Consider the following 24,034-nt stretch of genomic DNA (forward strand, 5'->3'; position numbering starts at 1 on the left):
GGCCACCAGGACAGTAGTCATTTTTCAGCAAGACTGAGACCCTGCTGAACTTTTGTTTCTAGAACTTCCAGAAGCCCATATGTGCTGCAGACTGTGTCCATGTCACAATTTTAGTTGAACATGCCTCTCTTCAGTAGTTAAAGTTAGTGTTGATGAACTTCTTTGTCCTACATGCAAAATCCAACCAGTGTGAGAACAAAGATGAGTATCATCCCAGACAGCCGTGTGTGTGTGTGTGTGTGTGTGTGTGTGTGTTTGTGTCTGTGTGTGTGTGTGTGTGCATCTATGTATGTCTGTGTGTTTCTGTGTATGTGAGTGATGCCTGAAAACTTGGAAAAATGCCTTTCACAGAGACATTGTTACCAGACTTCTTTATTCAGTGCTCTTTGTCTTTCTTCCCTCTGGCCCCCTTGTCTGTCTCCCTCCCTCTCTCCACATAGCACATCAATTATGTAACTTTGTTTATATAGCTCTGTGGTGGTTTGAATAAGACTGTTACCCATGGGCTCATATATTTGGTCCCCAGTTGGTTGAACTGTTTGGGAAAGACTGGGAGGCATGGCCTTGTTGGAGGAGGTGTGTCACTTGGGGTGGGCTTTGAAGTTTCCAAAGCCCATAACATTTTCACAGTTAGGTCCCTCTGCCAGTGCTTATGTAAAAGTGTGAACTCTCAGATATTGTTCCAGCACCATGCCTTCCTGCCTGCTGCCATGGTCTCTACCATGATGGCCACATACTCTTACCCTCTGAACCTGTAAGCCCTAAATAAGCACTGTCTTCTGTAAGTCTCTTCATCGTGGTGTCTTATCACAGCAATAGAAAAATGACTAAGACAAGGTCTGTTTTATTAGTGTTTTCAAAATTAACCAACTGTGATTTCAAAGAAGAATTTTATCATCTTGTGTGCTGATTTAATATCTCAGCGAGGACATGATGCATGTGCTTGATGCTGACTCACCAGAGCAGGAAATGTGAGTAAAACACTCACTGTGTGTGCCACCCTTGGCCAGTGCAGCTCTGGAACCCTGCACCAGTGACCACAGCTCTTTATTGCCTTCTACCTAGTAGTGCCTGCTAATCCTCAGACAGAATGGTGTATGACTTCCTTGTCTCTGAGGTACCCAGCCCTCTACCTTCCTCACAGTTCTCCAGCCTTGTGTCTCACCCCTCTAACTTGCTGGCTGTCCATGCTTGCCCAGGATCATTTGAATGGCAGCATCTGGCTCTGGCTCCCCTGCTATTCAAAAAGGATGCCGTCTCCAAGTCCACCACATCCCAGAGCCAATCTAGTTGTCTATGGGTACTTATCTGATATTTATTTATTGAATGCCATGAAGTATTCTTCACACAGATGACACAGCGTTTATCACTCTCTGATTTATAAATGTGGAAAATGAAGCCCCAAGAGGCTCCTTTCTGCCCAAGTTTCCATGACGAGAGGAGAGCAGCAAGGATGTAAACCCAGTGAGCTTGTCTTCACGGCTCTTAACTCTTCAATGCCACACTTTCAGTCTGAACTACTGAGTTGTGTTGCCATGATCATTAAGAGCACTGACCACTTTAGTGGAATGTCGGAGCCCTAACTGTCCTTGAATTCCTTTGGCAAGAGCAAAAGTAGGTGAGGAAGAAACAGAAATACAAACAGAAAAAGGGGACTGCATGCAGAAGACCCTTTTGATAAGAAGAAACTGTAAATCACAGTGATGAAAACTGAAGTGTACTGAAAGAATTCGAACATGTTAAACTGTGACTCTTGAGCCTTTGATGATGCTGAGACAGAGGGCATGGGGAAGAAATGTCAGAACTCCCATAACTGGAGTGACACGCTGTGACAGTGCAGTGAAGGACAGCCACTCACCAAAGAGTCGTGAGGGGCACGCTTTATTCGGGTCCATGAGGATGACTGTACTGTGTGACTCTTCACCTACTTATTAAGTTTGAGCTTGATAAACTATAGCAGACTTAACGTGTCCCATTCAGCTGCATTTGTTAGAAGCCAGTGTTGCTTTTTTTGAAATGAAAACCCTGGCTGGATGATAATGGGGGAAACATCCAGAGTTCCATACCATACAGTGTACTGTTTTCTGCACTTGAGAATTTTGAGTGCTTTGGAAATAATGTCTGTTTTCACAATTTCCTGTTCTCTGCTAGGTTCTTGGAACACCAAATGAGGACACATGGCCTGGAGTTCATTCTTTACCACATTTTAAGCCAGGTATGTTTCATTAATTGCCAATGTTAAGTGCTTCCGGTCTGTAAAAGCTGACTATATAAACATCCACGTTCAAGCAACATACAGCCTTGAAACGTTATACAAACCTTTGCCATTGTGTGTTTTATGTATTAATGGAGATGTCCTTGTATTTGCACAATTCATTTTTTAAACTGAGCTCACTGCCCTTCCACCATGAGAGAGTTTCCCATATAAACTATGTTTGATTCATCTAAATGATCTTGTAGTAGCTATTAATTTCATTATCCATTAGACGTGTGTCCCTGCTTATAAAAGCAAAATTTAGCTGGAGAGATGGCAAAGCATTTACTGCATCAGCAAAAGAACCTGGGTCCAGATTCCCAGCATCCATGAGAAAGCTGGTTGTGGTGGCTGGTGCCACAATCCCGGTCCTGGGTAAACAGAGACAGGCTGGAGTGGGTAGCCATTCCAGCTTTGACCTGGAAGTTCCAACACCCATTGAGGCTTCGGTAACGGTCACGCCTACAAGGCAGGGCTGAGAGAGGATGCTGAAGACCCAAGATCCAGATGTGTGGGTTCTCTTGGTTCCTGGACCCTGCACACTGGAGGTAGACTGAGCAGAGTTCTCTAGAGAACACCGCCGGACTGCGCTACACCTTTCCCAGACCCTGTAAACTATCCCTTCACTTGTAAGTTACCCCACAAAATAAACCTCCCTTTTAACTACGTGGAGTGGCCATAGTAATTTCATCAATAACAGACAGGTTCCTGGGAACATGCTGACAAGTTAAGTCTAGATGAATCTGTCAGTTCCAGGTTCAGTGAGAGACCCTGTCTCAAAAACAAAGGTGGAGAGAAATTGAAGAAGAGACCAATATCAACACACACACACACACACACACACACACACACACACACACACAAGCAAAATTTAAATTGAACACAATTCAAACATATCACTACTTTTGAATAATACTAAGAAATTGTAGTAAATTATAAAAAAAAAACTTACATTTTTCCTTTCTTGATTTATGCTAGTATTATATGGTCAGATAATTTGAGTTTAATTATATAAATTGTCCTGATTCTCCAATTGTGTAGCAGTTGACATTTCAATGGAAATTATTTAGGCCTCTAAACTGGAGGCCTTTGAAAATGTAATATTTCATGAGCGAGAATTGTTGAGACCAAGGTTGGATAAAGCACAGGAACAAATAGCCAAACGAATGGAAACACATGAACTATGAACCAATGGCTGAGGGGCCCCCAACTGGATCAGGCCCTCTGAATGGGTGAGACAGTTGATTGGCCTGATCTGTTTGGGAGGCATCCAGGCAGTGGGACCGGGTCCTGTGCTTATTGCATGAGTTGGCTGTTTGAAACCTGGGGCCTATGCAGGGACACTTGGCTCGGCCTGGGAGGAGGGGACTGGACCTACCTGGACTGAGTCTACCAGGTTGATCTCAGTCCATGGGGGAGACTTTGCCCTGGAGGAGATGGGAATGGGGGGCGGGCTGGGGGAAGGCTAGGGGGGTGGCGGGAGGGGGGAGAACAAGGGAATCCGTGGCTGATATGTAAAATTAAATTAAATTATAAAATTTTAAAAAGACCTAAAAAAATTATAAAAAAAAAAAGAAAGTGTATTTCAAAAATGTTGTCATCTTTTCCCTCACCAGTAGATGGCAGCCATGAAACTTTCAGTTTTAATAGTGACAAGAAAATCTGACATGATGTGCTTAATTTTTATTGAAGGGGTGAAAGATTTGCAGTTGGAAATTGAATAAAATAAAATAAAATCAGGAAAATGAATTATTATTGTAGAGTAATTCTCTTGTTTTTCTTTTTGAGTTACAAAATGTGGTTCATGACATGTAGATCCACCCTAGAGTTTCCAGAGGAATTTCACAGAGGATCTGATGTGGCTGTCCTGTCAGACAAGAGCTCTGAGTAATTTCACTGAGGGGAGCCAAGTGTGTTCTGCTCCGCCTCTTCCCCTCGTTGGAGACTCCGGGAATAAATTACCAATTTCAAAGAATGACTGGGTTGGGAAACTATTTTTATTCTTCATATTTTTTCCTGAAATTGTACAGTGTGCTGAGAATTCTTTTATCTTTTTCAGAAGCCCCAAAGGCTTTTTGTACTTTTACTGAAAATTATAAATGAGTTCTATGTTTGGAAAAAGTTTAGAAACACAGCAACTTATTATAATTGATTTTTTTTAATTAAGCAAGAAGCATCTAGTAAACCAGTGTACTTATTCCTTACGGAGTTTAAATTAATAAGACAGCTCTTTGTAAGTGTGACGGCCTCTTATGATTAGTGATCTTGTTAGGATACACAGTTTTAAGACCCAAGAAATAAAATAGAAGAGCCTGAGAGGCCGGAGTTTAGCTCACTGCAGAACCCTGTCCTAGTATTCAAAACAAACAAATAAGGTTTTACATGAATATAGTCATATACATAAAGGACCAGTTAATATAGTAATTTCACCTGCCAAGTGTCTAGACTAGAAAATATGGGGTAATTTGGTGTGAATGGAGCTTATTTTCATCAAGAATACATGCAAGCACTTAAGAGTTTCTAGAAAGTATATGATGTAGTCCAAATCAACATAGCAGATTATGAACTTCAGACCAGGGACCATGCACAGCACATATCTGGCATTCAAAACTTAGCTCTTGCTCTAAGTTATGTTGTATATTTAAAAGCAGTCTTATTCATGAGACTCCTCTGGTAGAAATATATAAATTAGAGTAGATAGAGTAATTACTGTGTAAGCTCTGCAACAGACACATGGTCATATTGGGAGTCCAGAAGAACAACACATGTAGATGGTGTAAGGCTTGACTAGGAGAGACAAGATTATAAATTGAGGGGAGACAGAGCCCTGAGGACTTCCACACAGTGCCCAACCAGATCATCGAGGAATCTTAGTCTCTGACTTCATAGCCCTTTTACTCCAAGGGAAGAAAACACGGATCCCAAAGGACACTAGCAGTCTAGGGGTCACCTGTCCTGCCCTACCTCCCACCTCCAAAGGCTACAGAGATTCTGAAAGGGGACAAGGAAAGCTACAAGGGCATGTTTCTTTAATACTGAAGGAATGTGTGTGTGGTGTGTGTGTGTGTGTGTGTGTGTGTGTGTGTGTGTGTGTGTGTACATGCCGTGGTGCACATGTGGAGACCGGAGGGGAACTTGCAGATATTTGCTCTCTCCTTCACCATGTGGGTTGCAGAGGCTGGACCCAGCTCATCAGTCTTGGTGGCAAGTGCTTTTACCCAGTGAGCCAGCTCCTCGGCTCTTTTCTTTAACAGAATCAATTTAAGCACTTTGGAAGTGAAATAATACCATAGTGCAAAGCTTTCTCCTTGCCCCCTCTCCCATCTGCCAGCTTCCCCAGAAACCACTGCCCTCCCTGACACCAGGCTCCCTCTCTGACAGTAGCTATTTGTGTTTCTTTCCGTTGGGTAAATGTAACAAATTATGAACATGTATGTATACATGTATATGTATGTGTATATATATGTTGTATTTTTCCTACACAAACTACAGTTGTATCTTGATTTTCTCACTAGTCTGTACTCTAGGATTTACATGTCACACATGTCACCACACCTGTCAGTGAAGTCAGTGTGGCTACACTGACTCTGAATGCTACATCGTGTTCTGCTCTACAGATTTCACTTGCTTCCTAAGCTGGGCATTTGGGCTGTCTTCAGTATGTCACTGTTAGAAGTGTTAATGCAGCGACTGCCATATCGAAACAGCAAATTGGGAGAAACTGGTTCAGGAGTCAACAAGTATCAACGGTTGTGACTGTTAACGCCTCTATCAGTCTGAAGCGGTGGTCCCTTGTCTGTGTGTCAGCAGTGTGTGCTATGCTTCCCCAAGTCTACTCTGCTCTGGAGTGTGTGGCCAGACTCAACCCGTCAACTGCTGAGAGGAATTTCACTTTAATGTTGGTTTGCATGCTTCCTCTGATGTGAGGCTGGGCAGCTGTTCACCTGTTTCAGCTTTTCCTTACTAGGAGCTATTCATGGCTTTTGCTCAATTTATAGTTGAAAGTTGTAAGCCATCTCCCTATTAATTCTAGGAGTTTTTATAATTTAGAGTAATTTCTCTTTTACCTATGAAAGCCTTTTGTTTCTCTGGATTTACTGCATAAGAATATTTTTTAAAGTTTTATTAACTTCATTACCAAAAATGTTGTGAAAAAAAAAAAACCATACATTGAAATTAACCAGACCTAAGGACTATATAATTCAGTAAATACAGTTAGATTAGCTATTCAGGATAGACACTGTGAAGCTTCTTGATACTGGATTTTATACTCACTATCAAAACCAAAAATTCCATGAGAAAATTAGAACTAGAAAAACATTTACCTCATATCCCCTTCATAACTCCTATTCATCGCCTGCATTAGTCTTTCCTCACCCTCTAATATTCACCTTTCTTGTCCTCTTTTCCACATGTTAGACTCTACCCATATGTGCATATGTATGTGCATATATACATGTATGTATTTGACTAGATTTCACATGTGTTCTTTTCTTTCTAATATGTATTATCTAGCTTATTATTATACATTCTAAGTCCATTTCATTTTCCTGAAAATTTTGTGAGTACATTTTTCTTTAGCACTAAATAATATTCATTCACACACACACAAAGACAGATAGATAGATAGATAGATAGATAGACAGATAGATAGATAGATAGATGGGCCAAATTTTCATTATCCATTCATCTGTTGACTGACAACTAGGCTGATTTCAGTTGTTTTCTATAGTGCATACAGCAGCGGTAAACCTGGGTGCTAATATCTCTACAGGAGGATATGTAGTTCTCTGACTATGTGCCCAGGTGTGAAATAGTGGGGTAAAATAAGGTAGTTCTATTTTTAATTTTCTGAGAAATCTCCAGACTGACTTCTCCAATGGCTATATTCCCTTGCACCTCCATCTAGAATGAATACGGGTCCTGAAGTGACCACTGACACCTCAGAAACTCTACACCCATAATGACTTCAGAGACCACTAGAACCAATGCCCCAGACTCTCACAGAACACTGAGCACACTGGAGCTGAAGCATGGGCCCAGCAATGAGAAATGAGGCCACTGGACTAGAATTCTGGTCACAGGGTGCTCGCTGGTCTTGCAGAATCCTGAGCCCTCTAAAATTTTTAGCAAAGTTGACCATAGTCTTTACTATTAGGTTGTGTCTTTTCTGACTCTCTCAACAATAAAGTTTGTCTCAGGAAAAAAAAATCACATGACATTTGTAGAATAGTGCAGGCTTGATTTTTAATACCAAATCCTGTTATTCACACACACACACACACACACACACACACACACACACACACACACACAATTTGTGTCTGTATTCATATGAGGGCACTTTGGGTTTTCAAATTATTTTACTGTTGTGTTCTAGGCCATACATAAATCTAGACAGCTACATCTCTTAGAGAAAATTTCATGTCTGTATTTTTTCAAATATGTACAAAAACCCTGAACTAATTCTGTACAAAATGGCTTCCTACTCAAATTGCATGTAGACCCCACGTATGGCGCTTTCCTCCAGCCCTTAGACTCTCCCAACAAAGGGGCATTCAGTAGTGGTTAATGATGGATTATTATTCAGAAGCTCAGACAGGAAGACACTGTAAAGTTCAGGGAGGAAACAGCATTGCCAGACTGGAAAGCAATGAGAAGTAATGAAATTTCAAAGAAAATGGTCCTATTTTCCAAAATCAAGCACGGGGTGGGCACATCTAAAGGGGTTGCATTGTTTCTCGGGGAAAGTGAGTCATCCGAAGGGAGAGATTGTTCAATTGAAGAAACACTGATGAAGATGGGATGTCTTACATGAAAGAATTCGCCAGTGAAGAAGGAAAAGTGAGGAATGGTGACATTTTAAACATATTGTGCCCCAGACCAAGCATGCAGACACGCTGACCTTTTGAGTCAGCATTTACATGTGGACTTGGTTACACTAAGTGTTTGTGATGAAGTGAAAATTTTCTTCTTAAGTCCTGCTTAGTCACAGACAGGGCTTCCCAAGTAGATCCAGGCTTCTGTTTTCAAAGGAAGAAGTAAATGCTTTCAGACATGTGCCTTGATACCTTACCACTCAGTGGTATCTCTACTTACAAAACAATTTAACCTTATCTCATTTGATATTCACACTGAGTCTTGAGTTACTATACTATCTTCTTAATATTGCAGTCCCATTTTACAGACAGGAATACCAAACTCTGAGTGTCAGCCCCAAGCCTGCTACCTCTCTTGAAGAGGGCTTGCCTGTTGTAGCTAGAGCTGTGAAGGACTGTGTCTTATCAAAAAACTGTCTCCCTACAGTACCTTTCACCACCCATCACCTGCTCTTCTAATAAGTTGTCAGTTCTAAAAAAAAAAATATATATATATATATATATATTTCAGATGATTTACTCTCCAATATTTCTCTTGAAAAGTGGTGCAATGAGTATGCTCACTGGGACAATGGCCATAACCCAGGACTGCCCTCTAGTGATTAGAACATGATCTTTCCATGTATTGTTCACTTCCAAGCTTCTTTAGTCACATATAATGTAGGAATAAGAACAGACTCTGAGCCAGACACAATCTCCGCAGTGCTGGCAAATACCAGAGCTGGACATATCGTGTAACACAACGTCCACTGCCAGTGCCCAGTCTGGGGCTGCAGTCCTCAGCACCCAGGATAGGAAATGCCACTTCGTCCTTTCCACACCCAAGGAGGTTTGGGCGCTTGGCTGTAGTCACACTCCCGGATCTTCTCAAGTTTTCTGTAAGGTGCTGGGAAAGCTTTGGAGGCAACAAGAATTCCATGGTGGGATATGCCGTGCAGGAAGACTAGAGGGGGCATCTTGTCCTGGCCTCAGAAGATGCCTTTGGATAAAGCCACAACCATACTTGTCTTGGCAAGAATCGGTAGTCCTTTGTTTCATGTCCTGTCTGTCCATTTTGTCCTGTTTGTCAGCAGTTGATTCGAGGATACTTTGTTGTCCAGTGGCTAACTTTTGCCACTATGAAAGTTAACTCCATATGCAGTTTCTTCAATGCCCATATTTTCTCTGAAGTAGATTGGTACTGCCAGGAGCCGATATGTCTCATAGTCATAACAAAAAAGAAAAATTTTCTAAGTTATTAAAATATTTTAAATGCCATATTCTGTAGATCTCTGAAGGGTTTGAAGATGACCTGTCTGTCTAAAATATATCTGCTCAATCTTGAAAACATACCTAATATGACTACAAGTTCTATTGTAATGTCTAACTACTAACTTTCATTTCTTTTTATCCTAATAGTTGGTAATAATAACATTCAAGAATCAGCAAATTGCATTACATTGTTAAATGAACGGTATAAGTACAATATCTTGAACAAAATTAGAAATATACATATCATTTTCTAACAATATCAATTTCAATATATATGATTTGTATACAATATTAAAAAATCCAATCCAATGTAAAGTATTTAAAACTAGTAATTGTCTTTAAAAAAAAAAACAAAAAACAAAAAACCAAGAACCTTAAATCTAATCTCCTTTGCTTAGCCCTTTTCCTAACCCTTAACAACAACTTGTAACCAACCCTCCTAAACAATGAAAATTATCCCAGACCCAAAAACCATTAAAAGACAAAAAAACCACCCGCCCCACACCACCTCTTTGGGAATGTGGGCGTCGTATTCTTAAAATTGCTTCCTGCTGGGTATGGGCGAAGGTATCTTTATTCTGAAAAGAAATTTTTGGTTAATTGTCAAATTCTAGGAAAGGTAGCTATATCCTTTGTTGTACAGTTTGAGCATAATGCCAAAGTTCAGGGTTTATCTCAAGTCCTTATTCAAGTAGTCTTTGAGACTGGATCATCTCAGCTAGCCATCTCAAAATTGTTCTGAGCAGTTTGTAGTCCAAAGTTGATCTATAGATGATGTTTGTCAGCTTAGTGATATTATTATTGTCCACGTGGAATTGTTATTGTGGGGCCCCATCTTCTTCTTGGAGACTTCAGTTGATGTTAGGCCTGGCCGTGATTTCCTGCAAAAAAACTGATAAGAGACTCAAACACAAAGACATGTATAGGCAGCTAACTGAAGCCTTTTATCTAGAATTAGTTAGTACTCTATATGGCCATTAATATCTTAACAAAATTTAAAATGTATATATATATTAATCTTGTAAATTTTGATATAAAATTCATACTTTAAGAAAAGTTTAAAGAATCAGAATAAAATCAAAGAATTGAGATTAGTAGTAATAGAATAGTCCCTTAATTAATTTGGTTTTTCTCCTGTCCCATGTCAGAAGATGGCTCTTTCTTTTGGCATAATACAGGGAGTTTGCATTTTTCTTTTAACAACATGCTTGAGTTTAAAGAAGGAGAGAGCCATTCTCCAACTCCAAAGTCAGCTTCAAATTTTAATTGAACTGTGACTACAAGAAGACCAATAGTGTTAAATTTCTTTAGAGAAGAGCAGAAATGAACATTTAAGAAGACTTATGAAATTTTATAGATAATATACCAATAGGCCATTTTACTCTTTTTCCTGGGACAGATGATTTGTCCTTTTTCTTTACTTGTTTCATTTGTCCAGTGTTCTTCAGATTCCTTAACCTCCATTCTCCTAAAAGACAAAAACAAAAACCTTTCCCCAAGACAAATTTTGGGGATGTTCCCTTTCGGCAAGTTATTATCCGATTAAATGAAAAAGCATGTGTTACTGGTATAAGTTAGTTTAAATTGGATGTTCATGCTGGTTGATGAACTATCTATCACCTCTTCTAGTTAAGAGGTCTTTCTTGTTCAAATCGAATCTTTATCAATTTTGATGGTACCCACAGCTTATCTTCTCCTGTAGAAAGAAAAGCAAAACCTCGTTTCCAACATAACACATTCTAGTTTCCATTCTGAGGTCAGCACATCCTTAAAGTATATAGGCTGATTTAATTCTGTAGTTTTTTTCTATTATCCAATGTCTCTCTGCAGCTGTTGTTCCTTTCTCATTGGCACTGAGAAAATTCAAAGTTAATAGAGCATTATGCAGTCTATTTCTGAGAGTTTTTGTTACCCCTTTCTGTTTATTTAGCATATACTTTAGAGTTCTGTTTGATCTTTCTATAACTGCTTGGCCTGTAGGATTATGTGGTATACCTGTAATATGCTTTATATTGTAATAACCAAAAAACTGTTTCATTTTAACAGAGACATAGGCTGGAGCATTGTCAGTTTTAATTTGTGCAGGTATACCCATGATGGCCATAACTTCTAGCAAATGAGTGATTACAGAATCAGCTTTTTCAGAACTCAAAGCAGTTGCCCATTGAAATCCTGAATAAATATCAATGGTATGGTATACATATTTCAATTTTCCAAATTCTGCAAAGTGAAACACGTTCATCTGCCAGACTTTATTCCTCTGAGTACCCTTTGGGTTACATCCTGCTGATAATGGCGTCTGATTGAAAAAGGAACAGGTAGGACATTTTCTTATAATTTCCTTGGCTTGTTGCCAGGTTATGGAAAAATCCTTTTTTAAACCTTCACTTTTGACATGATGTTTTTTATGAAGTTCTGAGGCCTCCAGCACATTTCCTATCAATAATTTATCAATCTCATCATTACCTTGTGCTACAGGGCCTGGCAGACCAGTATGGGATCAGATGTGAGCTATATATAAAGGATGACTCTTTTTCCTGATTGTATCTTATATATGGTGATATTTTATTTGTACTGAAATGTGATTTTTATTTGTATGTTAATAAATAAAGTTGCCTAGGGGTCAGAGCTGATAGCAAGCCATGGCAGAAGCCAGGCAGTGGTAGCACATGCCCTTAATCCCAATCACATGACAGGCAGATCTCTGTGTGTTCAAGGATACAGCTAGCATGGAGACACACACTTTTAATCTCAATACCAACCATAGAAGACCTGGAGGTGTGTATAGACAGGCAGTGACGAGGAGGTCATGTGGTTGGGTTTACAACCAATGAGAAGGCAGAACAGAAGGTCTATTAAAAAGACAGATACACAGGAAGTAGCGCTCTTGCTGAGAGGAAGGACAGCAGCAGCAGCGAAGGGTAAGCTCAGCTCTCAGCTACTGCTCTGACCTCTTAGGCTTTTAACTCTGCAATTGGCTCTGTGTTTCTTATTTAATAAGACTGTTCATCTACAGGTCTATCAGCAGACATTAATGTTACATGGTAATTGAATTAATTTTGACATTTTCATACATGCATACAACATATTTTGATCAAATTCAGCCCTACCCTCTTTTATCTCCCTCACAATATCCTCCCCCCTCGTGTGTGTGTGTGTGTGTGTGTGTGTGTGTGTGTGTGTGTGTGTGTGAACCAATGAACTTAATTGAGATTGTTTACAGGAATGTGGGTCCTGAAGGGTTATTTCTAGGAGGACGGACAACACAGGAGTGGTTACACTACTGAAGAAAATGTCTCTCCCCTCTGATAGTAACCGGTGACTTCCTGTAGCTGCCAGAGGAAGCATGGGGATTGTGTGAACTTTGTAGAGAAGGGGAATTTAAAAAAATGCAGAAGTGACAGGAAGGACAGACAGACTTGTCTTAATGTTCTGACTGTGGGCAGTCTTACTGGAGGTCACTTGTGAGTATAAATGGAGAGTGAATGCTAAGCTGAGCATCTGTTAATCGAGAAATAGCTGGGCTTTGCATGTTCATGTGCTCAGGTGTCTGCACTGTTGGTGAGTGCTCACCAGGTCCTGCAGACACAGGTGTGAACCAGGCTTCACATGTGCTCAGGTGTCTACACTGTTAGTGAGTGCTCACCAGGTCCTGCAGACACAGGTGTGAACCAGGCTTCACATGTGCTCAGGTGTCTACACTGTTGGTGAGTGCTCACCAGGTCCTGCAGACACAGGTGTGAACCAGGCTTCACATGTGCTCAGGTGTCTGCACTGTTGGTGAGTGCTCACTGGGTCCTGCAGACACAGGTGTGAACCAGGCTTCACATGTGCTCAGGTATCTGCACTGTTAGTGAGTGCTCACCAGGTCCTGCAGACACAGGTGTGAACCAGGCTTCACATGTGCTCAGGTGTCTGCACTGTTGGTGAGTGCTCACTGGGTCCTGCAGACACAGGTGTGAACCAGGCTTCACATGTGCTCAGGGGTCTGCACTGTTGGTGAGTGCTCACCAGATCCTGCAGACACAGGTGTGAACCAGGCTTCACATGTGCTCAGGTGTCTGTACTGTTGGTGAGTGCTAACCAGGTCCTGCAGACACAGGTGTGAACCAGGCAGACAAACCTCTCCCTGAGCAGCTCACAAGCCAAAGAGAAAACAGAGAATGACAGATGCCAAGCCCCAAGTGTGGCTGCAGAAATGTGACCACAGGGAAGCAGCAAGAGGCACTTTGAGGGCCCAGGCTTTGGAAGACCATGGGAGGAGTTGAGATTTCATTTGAAGTGTGAGAAATAGTAGAGAGCTCTGAGCAGGGAAGGAAATGGATGTTTTACGATCTCCAAAGGGCCCACTGGCTACACAATGTCACAGACCTAATTCAGAGCTGGAAAAAGGTTTTGTGTCCTGTGGATTTTTCTTGATTTTCTTTCTGTTGGCAGCCCTGGGGGGAGAGTGTCTATAAAGTCTGTCCTGACGCAGAGGGAAATTACTGTCACACCAGTGAGCAGTGACATCACTAACATCTTCCCCCATGTGTCTGCTGCTGGACAAGGATTTGATATGGTGTGTCGGGGGTTTAGCCAGTGGTATAAAAATAAATAGAAAGGAGCTAGGTGTCTTGTTAAGCACCAAAATATAATCATCTCCAGGAGCAGATGCTGTCTGTGCGGGTGGTAGCAGTCATTCTATGCAAGCAGAGGCTGTGTGTACCCACTTCCTCCTGTCTGCTTAAAGAATGTCTCGTTTGCTTCCACCAGTAGTATCAATAATGGTGGAAACTAACTGTATGTCCAGAAAGTATCAGAAAAAAAATGAAATAATAAATTCTCAAGGGGAAGTGAGCTGCTTAAAAGATTATTATTTTTTTAATTCCAAAGAAACTTGGGAATTTTATAATTGTCAGCATAGGTATTAATCTCATTTCACCTCACCAAATGGAATACAAGGTGTATAATTATTGAACTAAGTGGGTAAAGTACTCACCTGATAAGCATGAAAACCTAAGTCCAGATCCCAGAACCCACATTAAACTGGTTGTGGTAGCACATGTCTGTGATTACAGCACTCCTTTAGTAAGACAGGAGCCAGAGACAGGAAAATTCCCAGAAGCTCATAGATCATCTAGTCTGGTGTTTCTCTGACTTCCACATGCTCACCACAGCACTCACACATCTGTACATACACACATACACATACACATGAATCATACACATGGAGAATATTTTTTAAATTATTATTATGCTACCACATGGATAAAAGAAAAATGTAGGCTTCCATTATTTATAGCACAGGTATTGTTTTAGTCCCCAAATGTTCTAGTTAGGTCAGTACATGGACAGTAATGGTAGGTGATGTAGTTGGTTTTTTTTTTGGGGGGGGGGCCTACCCAGCTCGCAAATAAATACACAGAGACTTATTCTTTTTTTTTTTTTTTGGTTTTTCGAGACAGGGTTTCTCTTTGTAGCTTTTGCGCCTTTCCTGGAACTCACTTGGTAGCCCAGACTGGCCTTGAACTCACAGAGATCCGCCTGGCTCTGCCTCCAGAGTGCTGGGATTAAAGGCGTGCGCCACTACGGCCCAGCGAGACTTATTCTTACTTATGAATGCTCAGCCTCAATTTGTCTTGTTTCTTGCCAGCTTTTCTAACTTAAATTATCCTGTTTCTCTTTAACTATGTTTTGCCTCTGGGCTTTTTCCCTTAATTCTATATATCTCCCTTTCCTTCTCTTTTTCTCATCCGTCACTCTTCTCTCTTCTCATGAGCCTAGATTTGGTAGAGCACTCACTAAACATGCTCAAGGCCTTGGTTCAATCCTCATCACCTCCCAAAAGAAAAAAAGCCACAAAATTATATCAGGAATTAGAAGAACACAAACATGTTCATGGTATTTATTTATTTATTGTTTATTGTTTCAAAATGCAGTTTAACATAGATCATTTTCTCTCTGGAGTAATATCTGCTTTATAATACTGAATGTCTCCCAGACACATACATAGTTGGTTGTAAGATGGTCAATTTTTAAGGCATATTATTAATAATAATAATAATAATAATAATAATAATAATAGCAGTCATGGCTAAGAAGTATAGAGTATTACTGTGTTTATTATTAACTCTGGAGATAGATTTTCTTATTATACATTTTCAGTGTCTCTATAACATAAAAACTGCTAGTATCCTAAACTGTGATCTGGGGGACACTGAGGCACAGGAAGTTTAAATAATATGTCCAAGAATTGTAGAATAGTAAAAGTCAAAAGTTATTTCATATTTCCTATGAGCATGAGGCATGTTTGTTCTACCTATAGTAGGGTTAGGTAGTTGGGAGGCAGGTAGACGGTGTTGTAGATGAGAAAAGGTAACAGGGTTCCTTATACTCAGGTTTTCTGTTATTGCTGAAGGAGCTTTGATCTGGCTTTGTGACTTCATGATAAAACTTCAAGTATCTCAAAACCACGCCACACCTCATGGCATAATGCCTGGAGCATAGACTTCAACTCTGGACAGTACGTTCAGAGCCCAGCTTTGTTTGTGAGCTGTGAGTTATGCACAGGTTCCCCAGGGTCTGTGCGTCAGTTTCCACCTGTGTAAAATACAGTGCTGCCCCCTGCTCTGGCGCATTGTGAGTGGTAAAACAAGTTTCTATTTGGAGGCCACATAGGAGGTGTGAGTGTCCTCCGCTCTTTGGTAACAAGAGACTGGAGCACAAAATCCCACCTCAGCCTCTGCTGCTCGCCTACATCTCAGGCAGCACAGTTCCTGCTCCTCTGTGCTTGTTTCTAAGATGAAGGGGTTAGCTTGCACATCCCCTGTGCTGCTGCAGTCCTGCAGACCACGTGGATCACCCCTCCTGCTGCTCTCTGCCACTATGGAACCGTCTACTTTCTTTCTCTTGCCTTCTTTTAGAGGAGTTGTAAGTTGGTTATCTGTAAAGAGTACACTTTGAAGCTTTCATAAATGCCCTCCAGAAAGAACCGTCTGGTGGAAAGAGAAGTGTTCTGTCTTGTGTGGGTGGAGGAAGTATAGATAGGTGGGACACCTCCTCCAGAGATGTTCATGAACCCTCGTGTGCATGTGTACCAGTGAAGGTGGATATGTTTCATGAATAGAGTGGAATGCTTGAGTCTAGAAGTTTCTTAGAGATTACTAATTTGAAAAAGCATAGCAATGGGAACTGGAGGATGATTGTGGTAACCAGGCAGATGCTGTGTCTCTGTCTGGGGTCTGAGGATGGTTTTCCAGCATTTAACATAGTGCTCTGGGGACGGTCAGGTTCAGAATGCATGTGCCGTGTGAAAGCCTCTAGATGCTCCAGCTGGGGACCTGTCAACTCTCAACCATGATATATTGGGGGATTTCAAGTCATTTAAAGATATGAATCATACTTACACAGCAAAGATAGTGTTTCTAGAATGCCTGTTGTGATCACTGTGGTATTTTGGCATTAACACAACTAAAATCCTCAGAGTTTGGAATAGACTGACCCTTTCTATTCAAAGTGAGCTCTCTTCTGGTCTATGTGAATTTTCCTTTACTTGTGCTCCAAAGACTGTGGAATCTAGCTTTAAAATAGCTGTATCGGAACCCTAACTGAAATATTCATGTCTTGCTTGGTTTTCCTGATAAATACCAGAACGTAGAATAATCATTGTGATTCTCATGAACATTTGTGAGGACGGTTTTCTCCTTTTGGAACCCACCATGTTGCTTTGGGTGAGTGCCTGTAGGTGACTCGAATTTATAGCTGTTTTGTTCCTTGCTGTACAGGTAGCACCTGATGCATGGTAGACCTACGCTACATGTTTGTGAAGCGACTGAGAATGAATGGGTCTCTGCAAAGGGATTTGAGGGTATTGTCTGTTATATAAACATACAACTAGGAATGTAACCAGAGTGATTCATGACTCGGGGATCATTCACTCTTACAAAGGCCAAGCCATTGCCCTCCACCGAAGCCATCCCAAGAGAAGCACCGGATCACTGTATGCCTTCATACCTCTGTCAGATGAGAGGGTCCTCTAGGATGACTGTTTCTTTGCTAAAGTGCTGACCACTTTGTTACCAGATTAATAAATGCACTTATTAAAGTGTAAAGTAATTCTGAATTCAAATTGTGGAGAGTTGAATAGTCTCAGTGCTAAAGAATGACTAGCACAACAGATGTAGCAGTTTGGACATAATTTTTAAATTATTGCTTTTTTCTTTTTGAAATTATAACATAATTACATCATTTCTCCCTTTCTTTTCCTGTCTTCAAACTCTCTCATGCACCTACTCCTTGCTCACTTTCAAATTCATTGCCTTTTTTTTCTTTTTAATTTGTGTTTAATTTTCTTCTGTTTTTCTTTATGTTTAATTGGGACTGGGATATATATATATATATTGCTTATAACTCATTTACATCGAGTTATAAGCAAATTGTCATTCCGTGGTGCTAATATGTTACACAATATCAAATCCACTCCTGAGACTTTTTTATGATCTCTGTGCTCCCCTCCTTGTTCAACCTTTCCAAGAGAAAAATATCCACATTCCCCCTTCTTATCCTTTGCACATACCAGAGGTTTTTTTTTTTTTTAAATTGGTTGGTTGTTTTTACTCAGTATGTCCTTGTGTTATTGAAGTCCTAAACCCTGCAGTGTCTTATAAGTTACAAAAGTGTGGGTGAGAAGAGAAAGAGAAGAACAGAATTGAAAATTAACTGCTGGATAACACAACGTGGACCTATAAGCACATGCATAAAATCCAGTTGAGGCTTTATCTTCGGGAGCATTACAGTTTGCTTCAAGCATGTCAGGTCAGGTGCTTTTAAGCAGTAAAACTTTACATATGTAGCCTCTCCAGTTGCTTTCCTGTGGAATGTTGGGGAGTTGCCGGGCAAAGGCACTGGGTTGGAGAGAGACCTTTCCAGTCTTCTGTCCCCTGAGTCATGTCGCCTAGCAAGTAATTTCTTCTCTGCAGGCTCTTCCCATCTCCTGCTGTGCTGCGATCATCCTCTGCAATGTCCCTGCAATAAGAGGAGAAGGTGAAAGTCAGCCTGCAGGTTTAAATTAATTGCACTCCTTGGTGAAGCTTTAATGACACTCTAAACCCCTGGTTTAAACATGATGGGGAAGAGAGATCTGACATGACAGAAGCACGTGAGAGAACACTTAGCTGAAGGTGAACAGTGCACCACATGCATATGCAAATGCTTGGGTAGTCAGATACTGTTCTATGCACGGGTAGTGTACTGCTGTAAAGTACACCGGGTTCTGATTCTGGGCATTCATTTAAAGTTTCTGGATACTAGGTATGCTTGCCCTTACAGCTGTGCGTCTCATTAGTTAAGAAGATATGGGGTGCAGGAAATCCTGTGTGTCCCTGGATTAGCTACAGATTCTTGGGCTTGTTTTGTCTTCATATGGAAAAGTGATACCTCCGTTTAGTCAGTCTTGCTTTAGGAGTTTTGTCTGTATCCATGTGGCAGCGTTTCCTACCTTGTATCTGTAATTTTGCACTTACACACATGGGTATGAACTGTAATTAGTTCTGTGTGCCCAGTACATCACCTGACAGGAAAGTACATAGGGAATATTTGCTGACAGAATGGAGATTTCATGTACATGGTGATGGAAATGTAGCAGGGAAACTTCATATTTTTATTGTTTTTTACCCCATGTCGTGTGACATTTTTTATTTTCACTGTGTCTCTTATATACACAGCTGAAAATGACATGTTTCTAAAAAATCCTATTTGCATATCTTGTCAAGCACTAAATGGAGGCTTTGCTTAGAACTAATATTTATGTGTAGTCATTAATTGGTAAGAATAATCATTTACTTAGAAATTCGAGATTGTGTTGGTTTTGTCTGTAATAGAATTCTTGTTCATCTTGAATGATAGCAAATTATTCAAATTGCTTTGTAGGGACTACAAAGTTAAGAGAATCAAATTTGTTTTACAAGGACATTGATGCCATTAACTTTTGAAATATGTCTTGCTTTCCTAATGTCAGACTTTAGATAATATTTTTCTAAAAACCTTAACAAAGAACTGTTATTTCCATTTCTCCTTTTCTTGTCATTTCATTCTCAAACCCTTTAATTGGTTCTACTACACTAACTGCCTGAATTCCACTGTACCTTATAATGCTGTCCAGGAGAGAATAAATCAGAAATTATACACTCTGTTGAAATGAATAGATACTGTTAAGGAGCAGGCCTTCAGGACAATGAATATCGACAATTAGGTGGATGGTTGGCTCTGCATACCACTGTAACTTAATGTCTTATTCCTGTTCTCTTTCTCCTCACCTGTGCCTGACACACTATAAAATACTGTCAGGTGCCCTGGTTTGAATAATAACTCTGAAACCCCATGAACACTACACTTTAACTACCTTGTGAATCATTACACAAAGATAAACTTATTCTCAAAGCACTGCTTAAGTTGTGCATGAAATGCCAACATCTTCAAAACCTGCAAAGTTCAGAACAGGTAGGTGCTTTGCCAATCATCTTGACTCCTGCTTTTCTGTGGCACAACCATGCAAGGCATCAGTAAGCCGTCCTGGCCTTCCCTTCAGTGTGGTTTAGATTCTGACCCCTGTTTTCACTGCATTCAAATCATAACCATAGCCCAAGTCATGTGCTCTCACTCCCAGACAGTTGTGGTCTCACTCTCTAAATACAAGAATTGAATGGCCTGTGTAGTCTTTAAAAGAATCAGATCTACCCTTCTTCCTCTTCTCCAGCATTCTTTGCTTCTGCTGCCCTGGCCTCCAGCCCACTCCAGCTTTGCACATCCACCCTGGAGTGCCAGGTCCTGCAAGCAGAAAGCCTTTCTGTTTGGTTCCCTTCTGTATCCTCAGTCCCAAGAAGTCTGCCTGACTCTCCATACATTATATAAGGGAGTAGCAGTTTATATAAGACAAATGCTAATAAGAAAAAGATGCTTTTTATAGAAAACATGAGGTACTATGGTTACAGAATATGTGGGTGGATGGGTAGGTGAAAAGGTGGCTGGCTGGCTGGCTGGATGGATGGATGGATGGATGGATGGATGGATGGCCAAGTGTGTGGATGTATATATGTATGTATGTATGAGTGGATGGGTAGATGTAACATGAATCTTAAAAGGTCTTATAATAAAAAACCCACAGCCAGATGTCAGGGTGAAAGCTGAAAGATCAGAGAAGCAGAACAGCCAGCCACTAGCTTACCTCTACAAAATCCTCAGCCTCAAGAGAGCAAGTTTCTGTTTTCTCATGCCTTATATACCTTTCTGTGTGCTGCCATATTACTTCCTGGGATCAAAGGCGTGTGTTACCACTGCCTGGTTCTGTTTTTCTTATGTAGCCCAAGGTAGCCTTGAACTCATAGAGATCCAGACCTGTCTTTGCCTCCTGAGTGATAAAATTAAAGATGTGTGCCACCACTGCCTGACCTCTGTGTCTAATTTAGTGACTGGCTCTGTCCTCTCATCCAAAGGTAAGCTTTATTGAGGTACACAATATATCACCACAGGCGGATGCGTGGATGAGAGGGTAGCTGGATAGATGGATGGATGGATGGATGGATGGATGGATGGATGGATGGATGGATGGGTGGGTGGGTGTGTATGTATGTATGAATGGGTGGCTGGGTGGTTGGATAGATGGATGTGTAGATGGATGGGTAGACGACTGCGTGCTGTTTCCAGTCACTCCTTTTTAGTACACTCTAGAGACAGAAAGCTTTTTTTTTTTTTACTTTATTTATTTGCTTTTCTAATCTGATAATATTCTTAGGCATGGAATATCCTATAACAAAAGCAGTATAAGTCATTTAAATTTCCTCCATCACAGCTTATAAGTAAAAGCAGACAATACTGACAAGATAGTACCAGCAAAGGCATCAACTGATGTTAAGCTAAATTAAAGCTATTCAATATGAGTCATTAAAAAGAAATCAGTCAGTTCAGAACAATAACTCGTGTGATGTTTCTGAATGATGTGCACATGAACACAGCCGAATGAAGAAGGATTACATATTATCCTAGAACAATACACCCTAGTGGGATTCCATAAAGATTTCCAATGGGAACTCAGCGTATTGGGCTGGTTCAGTATTTGGTGTGAGCCTGGCCTGCCTTCGGGTGTGCACTCAATTCTGCAGGTCCTTGTTTGACTTAGCGTGTTCATTTTCTTGGTGGCGGTGTTGGTAGTGAAAGACAGTGTTGGCATTTAACTGCCCATTGGTCTTGAACTAGAGGAACTGTAAGAGCTAGGAGAAACGATGTCTGGTTTTGCTCATTTCCTGTGTTCTGAGCATCAGAGCCATCTGTGGAAAGTGAGGTGGAGCTGACGATAAAGAAATGTTCAGAGTTTGTCTGGTAACTTTTTCTTACTGTAACTCAGGCTCCAGTGTGTGTTTTTGTTACTGTGGTGTTGGTGCCTGTCATGGAACTATTTGAATGAACTTGGGGTGTATAGCTCATAACAACATGGAATCATTTCCTCTATCTATATCTAGAACGTTTTATCACCCCAAGAGGAAGTTCTGTACAGTCAGTCCACACCCCCACTCTGCACGGGCTGGAAATGTCCCTCTTCTTTCTGCCTTCACTGATCACCCTAAGAACCTCTTACCCTTTAGACTTATTTTGGCATAATTTCTATGGTTGAAGTAAAGTAGTTGCTTAAGTATTTCATGGCAATTGGAAAACAAATCAGGATGTGTTTTAACAATAGACCATTTACACACCTAAACTCAAATGACACTTAACATAATTTCAAAAGCAATTGCCTTTGTAAAACGTACTTGATACATTATGTAGTTATTTAATACAACATTTAATGTTAAACTAAGAATGCAGGGAATAATTTTATTTTATTGACACTAATATAAGGTAGTAGCCATTTACATAAGACAAATGTTAATAAGAAAAAGAAGCTTTTAAAAGAAACCATGAGGTACTGTGGTTAATATAATACAGCACTAACATAAACAGATGAACATGAAAGAATCGGACTCTGGTGTATTTTAGACCTTAGCATAGTGTAAAGGAGTAATTTCAAATTATTGGAGAATGATTGATAACAGTTAGTGAATAACACATACCTAGCATCATAGTTTGTCATCTTGGAACAAACAAATCAAGAACTATGCAATATTAGAAATTTAGTTATAGATCTATACATTTTAATTTATATACATGCAAATACATTCATGTTTAACTACATGTTTTTCTCAAAACATGTATGTTTTGAGAAAAGGTTAGGCAAATTTTGTTGTTATTTTTGTATGACCGTCATGGAGTGTTCCTACATAGACCTAGACAGTACAGCTTTCTATGACTGGACTATGTGGTGTGGCATATTGCTGCTAGGCTGCATACCTGTTACAGTATGTTACCATAGTGAACACTGCAGGTGATTATAACACAGTATTTGTGTATCTAAGTATACAACACAGAAAACTATAGCAAAAAAAATAATATAAAAAGTAATAAAGTGATGTGCACCTGTGTAGAACACTTTCTGTAATGAAGTTTGCCAGACTGAACTCTGTTCCACGTGAGTCAGTGAGTAAATGGGGGGTGAGTGTGAAGGCTGGTGGTGTGATAGTGCACTGTTGTGGACTCACAATACTCTGCACTTAGACTGCACTAATGGAGAGTGAGTGTGAAGGCTGGTGGTGTGATTGTCCACAGTTGTGGACTCACAATACTCTGTACTTAGGCAGTACTAATTTATAAAAACTAGTTTTCATTCATCAACAGTAAGTTTTCTTAGCTTATTATAGCTTTCATACTTTAAATTTTTAACTTTTAAAACTTTTAGAATTATAGTAATAGTTAGCTTAAGACATAAGACATCTCCTTACCTTCCAAGCTTTTTTCCTGTTATTTTGTTTGTAATAAAAGTCCCACGTATCCTCATCTGGCACTGAAGTCAGTAGCCTAGAATGACTTTAAACCACTGACCCTCTTCTTACATCTCTCTACGAATGTAACAGGCCTGTGCCCACTGTGCCTGGATTATGCAGTGTTGGGAATTGAACCCAAGGCTTTGTGCAATCCAGATAAGCACTGTACCAACTGAACTGTATCCTCAACTACCTAAGAGCTTTTGTCTATTTTGCCTATTTAAAAACATATGTGTTTGGGTAGGGGCATGTGCTGTACACCTTTAATCCCAGCATTCAAGAGGCAGAGGCATGTGGATCTCTGTGAGTTCAAGGCCAGCCTAGTCTACAGAGTGAGTTCCAGGACAACCTAGCCATGTAGAGAGAAACTTTCTCAATAAGCAAACAAACATACATACATTTTTGTTTAGGGTATGTGTGGGGAAGGGGTGGAGCACGCTTATGAAGTCCAGCAACGTTCCTCAAGTACCATCTGCCTTTTTTTTTTTTAGACATAGTTTCTCTCTGGCCTGGAACTCTTCAACTAGACTTGGCTGACCAACCATCTAGCCCCAGGAATCTGCCTGTGTCTGCCTCCCTAGTGAAGGGTTTGCAATTTGGGGTCACCACACCCACACCCAGCTTTCTTATGTGGGTTCTGGGAATCATCCCCTCAGCCCTAAAAGTCGTTTCATCTTGTTTTGTTGCTTTTCAAGTGTTTCTTTTATGAGTTAAGACATGAACATTAACACGGGGCTGTACAGGGGCAGGACCATCAATAT

At 40.4% G+C, this 24,034-nt stretch overlaps 1 protein-coding gene across 3 annotated transcripts in view; it reads left to right on the plus strand.

Moving 5' to 3' along the window:
* Positions 1-24,034, plus strand: part of Cdk14 (cyclin dependent kinase 14) — a 573,205-nt gene that overhangs the window by 429,110 nt on the left and 120,061 nt on the right. For all 3 annotated transcript variants that reach the window (XM_059257306.1, XM_059257307.1, XM_059257308.1), the window contains one exon: positions 2,152-2,215. In XM_059257306.1, coding sequence (XP_059113289.1) covers positions 2,152-2,215 — 64 coding nt within the window. The remainder of the gene's footprint in view (positions 1-2,151; positions 2,216-24,034) is intronic.

The sequence above is a fragment of the Peromyscus eremicus genome, chromosome 3, assembly GCF_949786415.1.
Source record: "Peromyscus eremicus chromosome 3, PerEre_H2_v1, whole genome shotgun sequence".
NCBI classification, from domain to species: domain Eukaryota; kingdom Metazoa; phylum Chordata; class Mammalia; order Rodentia; family Cricetidae; genus Peromyscus; species Peromyscus eremicus.